This window comes from Sarcophilus harrisii, chromosome 2 (assembly GCF_902635505.1).
Source record: "Sarcophilus harrisii chromosome 2, mSarHar1.11, whole genome shotgun sequence".
Lineage (NCBI taxonomy): Eukaryota > Metazoa > Chordata > Mammalia > Dasyuromorphia > Dasyuridae > Sarcophilus > Sarcophilus harrisii.
Genome location: NC_045427.1, coordinates 444124826 through 444138662, shown reverse-complemented (window position 1 = coordinate 444138662; position 13837 = coordinate 444124826). Strand labels below are relative to the sequence as shown.

Here is a 13837-nt window from a genome sequence, read left to right as displayed (position 1 = left end):
TATTAGAACAAAGAACACAGAATGTTGAACCAGAAGGTCCTTAGAAATCATCTGATCCAACCCTTTAAGTTAAACAAATTAAGATGCAGAGTGGTTACTTTTGTGGACTGTAATGATTAAATCTATAATGCACTAAATTTGCTCCTTGCTATACTCTGAACACCCACATCCACGGATGGTGAAAAGTTAACTCTTTAAGTAAACTTAAGTTTATTCTAAAAGTAAAACAGCTCTATTTGAGTTTCTTTCAAATAGTATTAATATAATTATTATTAATAATAATAATCATTAACTTACATGTCTTGGGTCGGTAGAATCTAGATTATCTATGGCACTTTCTGCATCCTTTATTTCCATCTCTTTTTTAGTTATTTCTGAACTCTGCTTCTCCATCTGCATTTCTATATTCATTGATTCTTTACGTAACTGATTCAGGAGTTGTATCTTACCATTTAATAGTTTGAGAAGAACTTCTTTTTCTGTGTCAGAAATCTAAAAAAAAATGTGCACAAAAGCAAATAAAAAAACCCCACATGTCCAGATAAGCATGGAGAGAAAACAATGAATTGTGATTTAAAACAATGAATTTTGTAATATAATAAGAACATTGGGATTTCCACTAAAGAGCAGGGGTAGTGATTTTTTAGCCATAAAGCCAATAATCAGTTTTGTGTGGCTCTCCATGCAACCTCTACCTCATCTGATTACACAAATACAAAATGTACTGGGATTGTGATAATACTTCAAAAACAGACCACACCAAAGCTCAGAAAAGCTAAATGTGCCATCTGAAGCAGGTTTCATGAAGCAAAATAGCATCTATACACTCATGGAAAGCACTTGCTGCCATTTGATCTAAAATACAAATTTACTTCAGCAATCTTCTACTACTGGAAACTTATTTTCTACAAAGCTCTAAAGTTTACAAAGGATTTCCCTCACAAAAAGCCTGTGAAGTACAATAACAAATAACATCATCTGTCATTTTGTAAACAATAACTAGTGAATGTTAGAGCCAAGTTTGAAACTTAAGAGTTTCTTGTATTACTATGTCTAGTAGTCTTTAATGAGAAAATATTGACTTTAACAAAGAGGTTTGAACAATTGAAGCACTGAAAAGAGTGCTACAAAAAAAAAAAAAAAAAAAAGAAAGAAAAAAAGAACACTGCAACACTTTTTGTTCATTTTAAAACCTTCAGTATTAAGGTTTCTATATTACGCATTTAATTTCCATTGTTTACAAAAGAGCAAACAAAGCTAAGAAATTGAGAGAGTGTAACAAGGAATGGTTATAAAAACACATTTTTCATATCAGAAAATTCTATTCTTCCTGTTCTGTAGGTATTTATTTAGTGACAAGCCAATAGTGTTAAGAGAAGAAACTCAAAATAACTCACATGGTTGGCTATCACATGTATGGTATCATCTTCCAAATACACAAATATTTGTGTGAGGGGTAACTTTTTATTTTCTAATGAAAACAACTTCCTTTTGTCCTATCATCTTATATCAAATACTATCTGAAACATTATCATAAATTCTTTATATGAACCTTCAGAATACCATTTATGTTATTATGTTATAGAGACATTATACAGGAAATAATTCCTCTGTTCCATTGTCCCTAGGATCTTAAAGCTAATCATCCTCCACATATAAAAACTCATCATCCAAAGAACTATAATTGAAGAAATCTGGAAGCTAAGATGTATTTTTAAAGAGGCTACCTACAAAAATAAAATTCTCTTTAGGTTGATGCCTTTTCTTGCATTGTTGTTTGGCTTACATACTTTTTTCAGTTTTATGGCTTCTTCCAGTTGTTTAAATTCTTCTGTTGCTTTTAAAATGTTCTGTTCAGCCTTTGTCATTTCATTACGCAGTTGTTTCAATTGTGCTTGGGCTACAAAGGAAGCAAAGAAAAAAACAGAACATGTGTGCCATTAAATACTGTCCCCTTTGCAACTTAACTCCCCCTTTCTAGCAACTAAACTGTCCTGTTCAGGTGGAAAAGATTTAACTACAAAACTTATTAGAAATAAAAGCAACTTTTTATATTATTCTAGAAACTCAAGAACACAACTAGAAAGGCCATTAGAGAAATGTATTGAGTCTGATTCCCTTGTTTTACAAGAGAACAAAGAGAGACACAGAAAAATTTCCAAAACTCTCACAACTAATTATTGTCAGAACCAGGCCTAAACCCCACCAACAATTATTTTACATTTATATAGCACATTATGGTCTATAAAGATCTTTCTTTACAATGACCCTGTGATACAGATTGTACTGGTTTATCAGGTCTATTTTACAGAAAAAAGAAACTGAGGCTAAGAACAATTGGGTAACTTATTCAAAGCTGCATAGCTAAGAAATTGTTGGAAACAGGAAATGAATTCAATTTCTTCTGATTTTTTCTGCTTTGTCATATCTTAACCCAGGGGTTCTCAAACTACGGTCCGCGGGCCAGATGCAGCATCTGAGGACAATTATCCCCTTCACCCAGGGCTATGAAGTTTCTTTATTTAAAGGCCCACAAAACAAAGTTTTTGTTTTTACTATAACACTCCAACAGTCTGAGGGATAGTGAACTCTATTTAAAAAGTTTGAGGACCCCTATCTTAACTGCCTCTCTCAGCATTAGGGTGGGGGGCAGAGCTATCCCATCTATTCTAAAGGTAGGGGGAAAATATATTCCTTTAGGGCTTCATAAATAGATTTTCACCATTGAACAATAAGCCACCCTGCCTAGACCAGGGCCACTAAACACAATGTAACCTGTTCCCAATGTAGGGGCAATAATCAAATCCATATCTTAGTGAGGACCTAGCTCCCCTTGCTACTGGAAAATGTATGATACACTACTGTCCAATGGCTGGGCAAATTGTCCTTGCTCCTCTCCAGAGCTGACTGTTGCCTAGGATTAGAGAAAATCACTTTACTATTATTCCTTATTTCCTCCTTCCTATTCGTTTACACCTTCCCTCTCCCATATGGCTATCTTGCTCTGTTTTCTCCTTCCATAAGTGCTTTCTGGGACTACCATTCCATTGTTAAGAAGCATATCTTTATGTTAAACTAATTTCTTCCAATCACAGAAACACAGCTCTTCTCAGAAGAGAATATCTCTGAACACTCTTCTGCAGCACTGGATATACCTTGTTCCATGCGCTATAACTTTCTGGGCCAGGAAGAACAGGATCACTCCTTGATTTTCACTACAATATTGAAATTTTTATTGCTAGCAATTAGTAACCTTCCTTTCCTTCAGCTTCATGCTACCTGGCCATATCACATTATGCAGACCTCTGACAGGAATTAATTGCTGGACCTGAGGTCATTCTCCCTCCTTTCTCAAGGAATTATAAGTAGCTAGCTTACCACACAGTCACCACTACAATCCCTTTCCTCACACTTGCTAACATACCTCAAACTTCCTAGTTTCCAGGTTCATCTATCTTTTCAAGTTCCATGACCTTCATGTTCACTCTATTTCAACCAAACAGAGGGATGATTATAGCCTCAGTCTACTTATAGGAGTTTCTATCTTTCTATGTCTTCTTGTGCATCATTCTTCTTAAACCTAATCTTCATTTTCACTGCAAACTTCAGTCACTCTGCTAACAACCACATTCTCCCTTAATAACCAGCTAGAATCTTAAGATACCATGTCTCTCACTAGTAGGTCATCTGGTCACCTTGACCAGACCAGAACGTAGATTCAGAGATATCGTAGTCTCCTTAAGTGGGGGAACACTTGTGAAAGAAATTAAATCAGCATCTTAAGTGGGGCCTGTGGCACAGTTCCCTTTGTTATTGGGAAAGAGGAATCTATGTCCTATGGCTAGTACTATGTCACACAAGAAGCTGCAGTGGCTTCTTATTTCTAGAATAAAATATAAACTAGTTTGTTAGGCTTTTAAAGCCCTTCACAATCTGGCTCTAGTTTACTTTTCAGACTTAATTTACTCTCATTTATAGACCTAAAATTCTAGTCAAACTGCCAAGAATGCTCTTTCTCACATAAAGTATTATGCTTCCAAACTTCATAGCTTTGCCTCTCATAGCTGGGGGGAAAAAAACTATCTCTGAACCTTTAACTAATTGAATATTTAGCTTTCTGCAAGCTCAGATCAAGTGCTATTTCCTCCAACTTCTTTATTCTCCCTTTTCCCCCTTTTAGTAGTGTCCTGCTTTGTATAAGTTTTTAATTTAATTTTCTATGCATATGATCCTTGAAAGCAGGATTTGTTTTGTTCTTGTTTTTTGTATCCCTAGCATGTAGCATAGTACTTAGCACATAGTAGACACCTAATTTTTGGTAAATAAAAATGAAATAAATTAATTTCTCAGATGAATTTTTTACGATGCATGTTAAAAATGAGTTTTACTTATATGAATTAATGCAAAGTTAATTCCTTTGAATTAGAAATACAGCTTCAATTTAATTCAATTAATTCCATAAGCATTTATGTGGAATCTCCTACATATTATTCCACTAAACACTAGAAATTATAGAAGGATAGTTAAGATACAGTGCTAGTCCTTGAAGAACTTAAGATTTGATATGACAACCTATCCACAAATATCAACAAAATAAAAAACATAATAGAGGGAAAAACTAAGAGATTTGTAATATATTGAGGTTGAACAAAGTAGTGGTCATAGCTTATTAGGATGAGAATGGTCATTACTTAACTAGTATTGTAGGAGAAACTATGGAAAATTTCTTGAAGGAGTGAGAGATTAATTAGGGACTAAAAGAATGTATAAGATTTTGAAGTACTCTTAAGTATGGACAATGACATAAGCCAGACATGTCAAATACCCAACCCACAATACTCCCAATAAAAATGTAATAGGAAACATTTAACAAAATAAATTAAAATTAAACAGATGTTAATATGTGATTTTCTAAGTCAGTCCACAGCCTTCAGAGATCCTTATATTTGATACCCCCACAGGCCACCAGATAAATTTCCCTAAAGCACACCTCCAAATATGCTACATCTCTGATCAAAAGTCTTTACTGGCTACAAGATAAAATAAAATCTCTTTATCATGGTATCAAAAGCCCCAATCGAGCTTCTAGCTATCTAACAATATTTGCCTCCTATATACTCCAGTCAAGTATGATTTACTGCTATTTTTCAAATACATCCCTCTCTTTCCCCTTATAGCATTTGTTTATGTCATTCCATATGGATGGAATATGTCCCCACATCTACTGAAATTCTGCTTATTCTTCAAACCCAGTCAAATTCCACCTCTTCCAAGGTGGATTTTTTAATTTCCCTAGCTACAGTTAATTTTGCTTTCCTCTGATCTTTTATAGCAATCTTCTAATATGGTATATGCATTTATATGAATTCTATATGCTAGAAGGGAATTTGTGATATATGCAAATGAAAGGAAGAGCCCACTGATGAGAACAAAGATCCACAGAGGATGTAGAATACTATTTATGAATATCTCATGTTCCCTTTTAGATTATAAACTCATTGATGGCAGAGATAGCATTTTATATATCTTGTGTCACCATCATTGCCTAACACATTTTCATGCATGTAGTAATTACTTGATTGGTTGGACTTGTTTGTTGAACAAGTAAATGAAAGAAAAGAATCATTGTTTAAATGACTAAAGAATTCACAAATAAAATTAGATTGAATTAATTTTTATATTTTTAAAGGGCAGAAATTAAAAAATATATTTACCTGCTTTTATTTTGTTTTCTTTATCTTTTAGGTGTAAATCCAGTGTTTCAGCACGTTTCACTAAAGCTTGTTCATTTTCAAGTTCTTTATAAAGTTCCATTTTTTGAATCTGTATTGGTTGAGCATTATCACCAATATAACCTTCAGTGGTGTACATATTTCTTTTATATCTGGATTTACCAATATAAGGGCTTTCACCTGGGACATCATAATTTTCAGCATACTGAAAAAGTAAATTTATCATATTATTATGTAATATGTGATTTCACAAAGAAATTCAAACCAGTTAAACATATTTTTGTTACTGAGTTAAAGAGAATTGGAGCATTCTGCGAATTTGTAAAATTTATAAATTGAATCTTAAAAATTTATAAAAATACCAAATAGCACTGATAGGAACTGGTAAGATATCACATCACTAATATTGAAAATGGAAGAGCTCTCAGAACATGAAATTTTACAACAGAATAGAATTTTAAAGCTCAAAGGGACTTTAGACAATAGAATATCAGAGTAAAAATATAATGTTAAATGAATTAATAATTAAATTAATAAATTAATGTTAAATTAAAATAATTAAAAGTATAATGTTAAAGCTGGGAGAGACTTTAGAGATTAAATTCAACTTCTATTTAAGACCTGGTTAATTTATCATTTTATAGGTGAAAGCCTAAAGAAGTTTAATGATTTATTCAAGGAGAGAAACTAGAATAATGCTAAATAAAAATGTGTGTATCCTGGTTTAATACACATCTGACTGCGTCTATAATACACCCAAAATGGTTAAAAGACTTACCTCTGGTGGATAATAATTTAATGGCTCAAACTTGGCATCAATTTTATAAAAAGCCAATTCTTGTTCAAGCTCATACTGTTTTTGGCAAGCACGAGTGAGTTCCATTGTCTTCTGTTTTAACTATTATCCCATTTCGGGTATAAAGCAAAATAAGAGAATCAATAAATTAACAATCAGTTCCAATGGTGGGGTGGTTTTTTATAAAAGCTAGTAATGGGAATAAAAACACACACAAGCACATACATACAAATGCTAAATGGCCATGACAATTAATAGTAAGTTGTCAACTAATACTATACCAAATCTACCATTTCATAAGAGATCACATATAAGAGATCTTGGGAATGGTTATATACATATTTTAATCATAAATTTAAAAGTCTTAATATGCTGCACTGAGTTTTACAATTATAAAATTTCACTGAGCCAAAAACTAAAAAACTATCCATTATTTTTTAAAAAATGGCTAACCAGTTATATTTATCCTTATTTTTCTCTGATAATAAAGATCTGTAATAGAATGATTTTTATCTTCTTTAATTTTCCTTAAAGATAGTGATACAATAAGAAAGAAAAGGAACTGATCCTATTTCTGTTGGATTAAGGCTAGTGAAAGCTTAGATATTAAATATTTAGGATTTAGTCTTAGCAAAAGTGGATCATGTTAGCTCACAACTTTCTGATTCAAATCTACTAGTCTTCCCACTATACCATGTTTCCTGATATGAGCTCACTGAACAGAAAGGAATATTACATTGATTAATAATAGTTTCATAGAATATTTCCACTGTATTGTGAGACATTTTAGCTATTTAAATGGATTCCAAAGATCTATTATGTACTTTGGGGACTCATTTCTGAAGAAAGTTGAATATCAAAAAGTGAACCAACATGCTTAGAAAATCTAAAAGGTATTTTAAAAAAATAATAAAGCATGCATATTCACATACAAGTCCCTCAAAACAGCACTACAGGGAACACTGAAAATCAATAAATGATATGTGATATGCAAAACGACATTCATATGTAATGTAGAATACAGTCAACTCTTGATTATCTGTAGCAGTGAGGATTTAAATGAATTATCATATTTGATCCTTACAATTCCAACCTTCTGAAAAGAGTACATAGACAAGAAAAATGATTTACCAAAAATTATACAAATATCCTGGAAAACTAATCATAGCCACAGATAAACCCAATACCTCCTTTGAGATTTGTGACCAGATGACTTAATGATATATCTGCTGTACAACAGTAAAATGGTCATGGAATCACAGGAGAGCTAATGCTCAGAATAATCCTGAGGCTAGTAAGAAAAGCTAAGGACAGGAAAAAGAGGGTTTTTTAAAGCTAAGTTGAAGAAAACAGAAGAGTTCAAAGGAGGTATGGGGTAATAATAAATAATGGAAGAATGTGGAATAGCTTAACTTCTGTTTCTGATTTCTTTCTCAAGGATGATCTTGACAGAATGCAAAAAAGAGAGAAAAAATGCTTATAGAGAGTTAATACCAGAGACAACGAGATAGCAAGAAAGCACCTGGCTGCTTTGGAAGAGTTCAAGCCTTCCAAGTCCAAATAAAATAGGGTGCTGGAAAAACTAGCAGATGTCCTTGTAATGCTGTCATTAGTGATCTTTGAAAGATCATAAAAAGAATGAGAAAGGTGAACAGAACTGGAGAAGTGCAAATATTATTTCAATGAAATCTTCAAACTATTAAATAAGTGAATTTGAATTTAATTCCTAGCAAAGTTCTAGAATATAGGATCTGAGATCACTTTCAGTTTTGTATCTCACACATATCTAGTCATTTACATGTTGTTTCACTCATTGGAATGTGATCTTCTTGAGGGCAGGGACTAAGTCCTTACTTAAGCCCTGAGTCCAGTGTCTGGCACATAGTAAACAACTAGTGGATTCCCTGACCTCCTTTTAATACCCATCTTCTATAGAAGCCTTTCCCGATCATTTCTCTTTATGAGTTGTTTCTTATTTATCCTAACTATGGATTATTTTTATATATTTATTTGGTGTCTTCCCCATTATATTGTGAGCTCCTCACGAACAGGAATTGTCATTTGTCACTTTGTATTCCTAGAACTTAGCACAAAGCCTGGCACATATTATATGCTTAATAAGTATTTAGTGATTGCTTGAAGTGTTTAAGCTTATCACAGTTGACTCAACCTAAAGAAACAGCTGGTGAACCTCTAGAAAAAGAAGCATTTACTATAAAAGCCAAAATGGATTCATCAATGACAATTCGTTTTAGGCTGCCTTTATTTCTTTTTGGATAAAGAACTACTAGATGGGAGATCAGGGTAGGTATAAATAATTTGCTTAGATTTGACAAAGTATTCTTGTGGAAAAGGTAGAAATATGTAGATAAGGTTTGTTGGCTAGGAATAATAAGTTGGTTTAGGAAGTAACTGAAAGACCAAACCCAAACACAATCATTCATGGTTCAACGTAAAGTCAGAAGGACTTCTTTATAGGAGGCCCAGTGATTGGTGCTCATACCTGTGCTGTTTAATATTTTTATATCTGTGGCCTAGATGATGTGTTTATCACATTTATAGATGACACCAAATTGACTTGAAAGACTCCTCTTTTGAAGATTATGAAGGACATGACTATGCCCTTTTCCCCCACAGAATGGAAGAGACATGTTAAATTCATAAAGCTAATAAACATTATAAAATTCTTTTGACTCTCAAATGTGTGCTTTTTTCGCTGTACCATACTGACAGGCATAAAGAGACAAAGAGAACTACATAACTTAGAAATTAGATGAAATGAATTATCAGCTCCTAGAATAATCATGAGTTGACTGTATTTAATATATCAAAATGATCAAATATCACCTCATATCTTTAACCCAGTATCAGAAGAAGTAGAGGTGAAGGGAACCATAAGGATCATTAAGTCCAGTCCTCTCATTTTACAGATGAGACTGTAGAGAAGAGTTAATTGACTTTATCTAAAGTCACATAGGGAGTAAACAGCAGAGTGAGAATTTGAACCTGGGTGGTCTGGTTATAAGACCAGAGCTCCTCCTACCATGCCATGTTACTTTTATAAAAGTATACATTCATTTCAAAACATACAATCCCCAAAAAGCAAGCAAGTGGGACTTAATATGTAAGCAAGTGATTTAATATCAATTATCATGCAAACAAATTCCATGTGATAAGCATTTCAACCAAGAGAGACTACCTGTAATGAGGAAGATAGATTCAGTAGAAAATGATCTGCCATAAACCAAGATACAAGCTAAAGGAACAAAGAAGCAAACAAGAGTTATGCCATCAAAGTTCATGAGCTGAAAGGGCTCTGAGAGATCATTAACTATAACTCCTTCATTTTACAGATGAGAAGACTGAGACCCAGAATGGCAAGTGACTTGTCCAAGATCCCAGAAGCTGGAGGTAATAAAGCTGCAACAAGGACACATGCATCTTAACTCTCACACTAGCACCCTTGTCATTATGTTCTGTCAACTCTAATTATTTCCAAATAAAATTCTTATGTGGGTACCTGACAAATCCTGCAACAATCTGACAAATAAGTTAGGAAAATGATAGGCTTCTCCACTGTGCTTTGCTCATTACCCCAGAGTCACCTGTTCCCAACAGCTCAGTCCAAACCCACAAAAAACCCCATTTCTCAAGTGCATTAATATGGCAAAGGCAAAGAAAAGCAAAAGCATTTGTCAATGTTTCAAATGACCTTCCTATTCTGATGTAGGCTGAATGGAAAAGAAGAATAATAATCACGATGACAATAAATATGATAACTATAGCTCACATTTCTATGTGCTAGGCAATGTGCTGAGGACTTTATAATTATTACCTCACTTGAATCTCACAACCACTCTGGTAGTGGTTGTTACAGTTATTAACCACATTTTATAGATAAGGAAATTCCCTGAAATGAAGGTTAAATGACTTGTCAGGGTAATAGAGCTAGTGTGTGTCTGAAGCCACACTTGAACTCTAAAATTCCTAACTCCAGGTCTAGTGTTCTACCCACTGCCATCACTGAGCTGCTCTGGTAACTAGAGAGTGTTAACAGAGCAAGAAATTAAGCACATTGATTTCTAGCTGCTAAACCTCAACTGGTAAAACCTAGCCCAAATGCTAACACCTACAATAAATCTGCCCTGTTCCTCAAGTTTGAAGTGAGCTTTGTTAAATCTAGTTTCATAGTATTCTGTGCTTGTTTTATTCTTCTACATAATCTGTTTTACCTTATGGTCACTGAAGATTGTTGCGTGTTTTCATATGTATTACAACTCTCCAGTTAGACTATAAGTTAATATAGCAGGATATCTATCTTCATTGTTTTCATTTTCATTCCTTCATTTTCCTATCTGTGGCTCACTTAGTACAGTGAGAGAAGACACTTCATCACTGTCTGGTCTGTGAATGAATGTAGCATTTTTATTACAGCTTCATTCCTGGTACATATTAAAATTCTATAACTTTGTGACAAATGATACAAAAGCTGAACATCTATACCGAGCAGAATACCATGCAACATGAAGAGTCTAAGAATAAGACACATCTGAAAAATGGCCAAAGGGCTAAAACTCAGACCCTATTACAGAAGCCCAAGACCCAGAAAGAGAGTGCCCTGGACATGAAAAGGATCAGAAGCCACATACCAACTCATTCTTAGTGTTGAGGTTGCTCTGAAGTTCCTTATATCTGTGCTTGTGCTGGGCAGCTTCCTCTTTCAGAGATCGGTTTATTTCATTCTGACTTTTCATTTCTTCCAAGAAATGGGCCTGTTTGTTTTTCAGTTCTTCTGTTTCTTTTGTCTTTTTTTCTAGGTCTCTTTCTAGTCGTTCTATCTCCTCTGTCAATAAAAATGAAGCTGTCATTTCAATATCTTCCTGATCTTCTTGAAGGGATGTGTGATGCAATGGGAAAAGCCCTAGATTTAAAAGTCTGAAGATCAGGGTCCTATGTAATGTGACTTTGGCACTTATTATTTGCAAGACCTTTAGCAGATCTCCTCCCTTCTTAGAGATCACATTCATCTAAAATAGGTAAAATTAACTGTGCCATCTATCTTAACAGAGGGTTTAGAAGGAAGTGCTGGGGAAATTTTAAAGTCCTTCTGAAATATGAGCTATTTCTACTATTACTACTACTACTACTACCACCACTACCAAAATCACCACCACCTTTGTCTTAAAGACTGTTAGTCATATTTCTCCATATGTAAAAGGATTTAAAAAAATCTGATAATAACTTTATTAAAAATTCATCATGTGGTCTTTTAAAAGGCTAGCTTTATAGCACAAAAGTAATAAAATTTCATGCATTTTTAGAGCTTTACAGTTACAAAGAACTTTATTCATATTCATTATCTCATTTGATCCTAACAAAGTCATTGTAAAGTGAGTAGCAAAAGGATTTTAATTCCATGACAGACCACTAAAGAGAAAACAGATTCAGAAGCTTAGAGTGATTTATTTGTCCACGATCATACATACAATTGAGTAAATGGCAGAGTCAGGTATTGAACTCAGATCTTGTGATTGCGCCTATTTTTCTTTTAATGCACCACACATTAGCTTTCAAACGTACTAATTCTTTATTATTATGAAATTCATTAATAAAATGAATTTTTTTGAAAAATGCTTTCTGAATTTTTTTCTTAGAAGCTTAGACTCTGATTTAGAAATTCTGTCACTTTACCTAAATCAAATCTATCAAAAGACTCCTGCCGTTCCCGACTTGTCACTGGTTGATCGTCCAAACTTTCCAGGGATCTGAGGTGAAAAATGGTATACAGGTGGTAATGAGGAAGCTGTACTACTGGATTGCCTTCCAGAATCAGAGAAGTTAAATCGCTGAGTGACTTCAATTTGCTTACTTCTTGGAGCTGGAAAAAAAAAAAGACACAATTATTAAAGTTCTATGAAAAATGTAGACAAAATGCAACAAAGAAACAAAAAATAAAAGGTCTTCATGCAGTGGAGACATATCAAACGCTTTACCTCCACGAAAGCAAATCTAAGAGAAATTAAGTAACTTTATAAGATCACAAAATCAATTAGTCACAAGACCAATATCTGAACTACAGGTTCCTGATTCTCAAGCCAACATTTTTCTCAATTCCTTGGTTTGGAACTCCATTTCCAATTTGTCAGACAAAGAGACTGAACTAAATGATAACAAAAACCCCTTTAAATATTACTTCCCCCTTTAATATTACTTTAAATATTATTATAAATATATACTTTATATTCTCTCAACTCTAAATTTTGCTATTATCATTAAAGGAAAGCTTTGTAAATATTTAGAAAGGGAAGATGTGATCTCAATGAAGCCAAGATTCCATTTACTGAACAGATTAAGACAGAATAAACTTTTAAAAAGTTATTAAATTAGAAAAAGCAAAAGAATTATAAACTTAGATTTTAACAAAGCCTTTGACAAATGGTATCTCTTCTGCTGTCCTTTTGATTAAGTTGGAGAGATGTGTGCTACACAATTGTTAGGTAATATCTGAACCTGGTGGCATAGCTAAGGCCCAAAGGTAAACTCATGAAACTTTATCAGAAAAGACATATAAGGAACCAATTTAAATTTAGTTATAAGAGCCATTCCCACTAGATGAATGGTGAGAAGTTATAATAGGTTCTCTAATGAAGAAATTCAAGCTATCAACAATTTATAAAATAAAAATTTATAAAAATTCTCTAAGTAATGTTAGAAAAATGCTGATTAAAACAACTATGAGGTTCTATATACACTTATTAAACTGGCAAAGATCAAAAAAAAGAGAAAAAAATGACAAATGTTGAAAGGGCCATGAGAAAATAGGTATGTGAGTGCACTGCTGGTAGAGTTGTCAACTGGTTTAGTCTTTCTGAAAAATATTTTGGAATTATGCCCAGAAAGTGATCAAATTGTACATGCCCTCTGACTCAGATGTACCCCTCACTACTGGATTTCCCAAAGAAATCCAGGAATGAAGAAAAGACTCTATGCACAAAAGGTATTTTCATAGTAGCCCCAAACTGGAAACTAAGGGGGTGTCCTACAAGGAATAGATAAACAAACTACAGTATATGAATGTAATGGGATATAATTGTGCTGTAAAAAAATGATGAAATGGACAATTTCAGAAGAAAGTAGAAGACTTTTATGAACTAAAACATAATGACTTGAGAACTGGTAGAATAATTTACATATTACATAATTTACATATAACATTATAAAGAAAAGCAACTTTGAAATATTTTAGAACTCTGATCAATGCAATGATGAGTTCAAAAGAACAAAGTTGTCACCAACCTAGACACCCTGA

The 13837-nt window shown here is 33.4% G+C and overlaps 1 protein-coding gene across 6 annotated transcripts in view; it reads right to left on the bottom strand.

Moving 5' to 3' along the window:
- CNTRL (centriolin) overlaps positions 1 to 13837 on the bottom strand; it is an 85398-nt gene that overhangs the window by 56146 nt on the left and 15415 nt on the right. For 5 of the 6 annotated variants that reach the window (XM_031954213.1, XM_031954214.1, XM_023507386.2 and 2 more), the window contains 6 exons: positions 12220 to 12406; positions 11178 to 11371; positions 6511 to 6630; positions 5715 to 5937; positions 1791 to 1900; positions 298 to 492 (listed from right to left, as the gene is read on the bottom strand). In XM_031954213.1, coding sequence (XP_031810073.1) covers positions 298 to 492; positions 1791 to 1900; positions 5715 to 5937; positions 6511 to 6630; positions 11178 to 11371; positions 12220 to 12406 — 1029 coding nt within the window. Of the gene's footprint in view, positions 1 to 297; positions 493 to 1790; positions 1901 to 5714; positions 5938 to 6510; positions 6631 to 9727; positions 9785 to 11177; positions 11372 to 12219; positions 12407 to 13837 lie in introns of all 6 variants that reach the window. The other variant, XM_031954216.1, reaches the window with a different exon arrangement.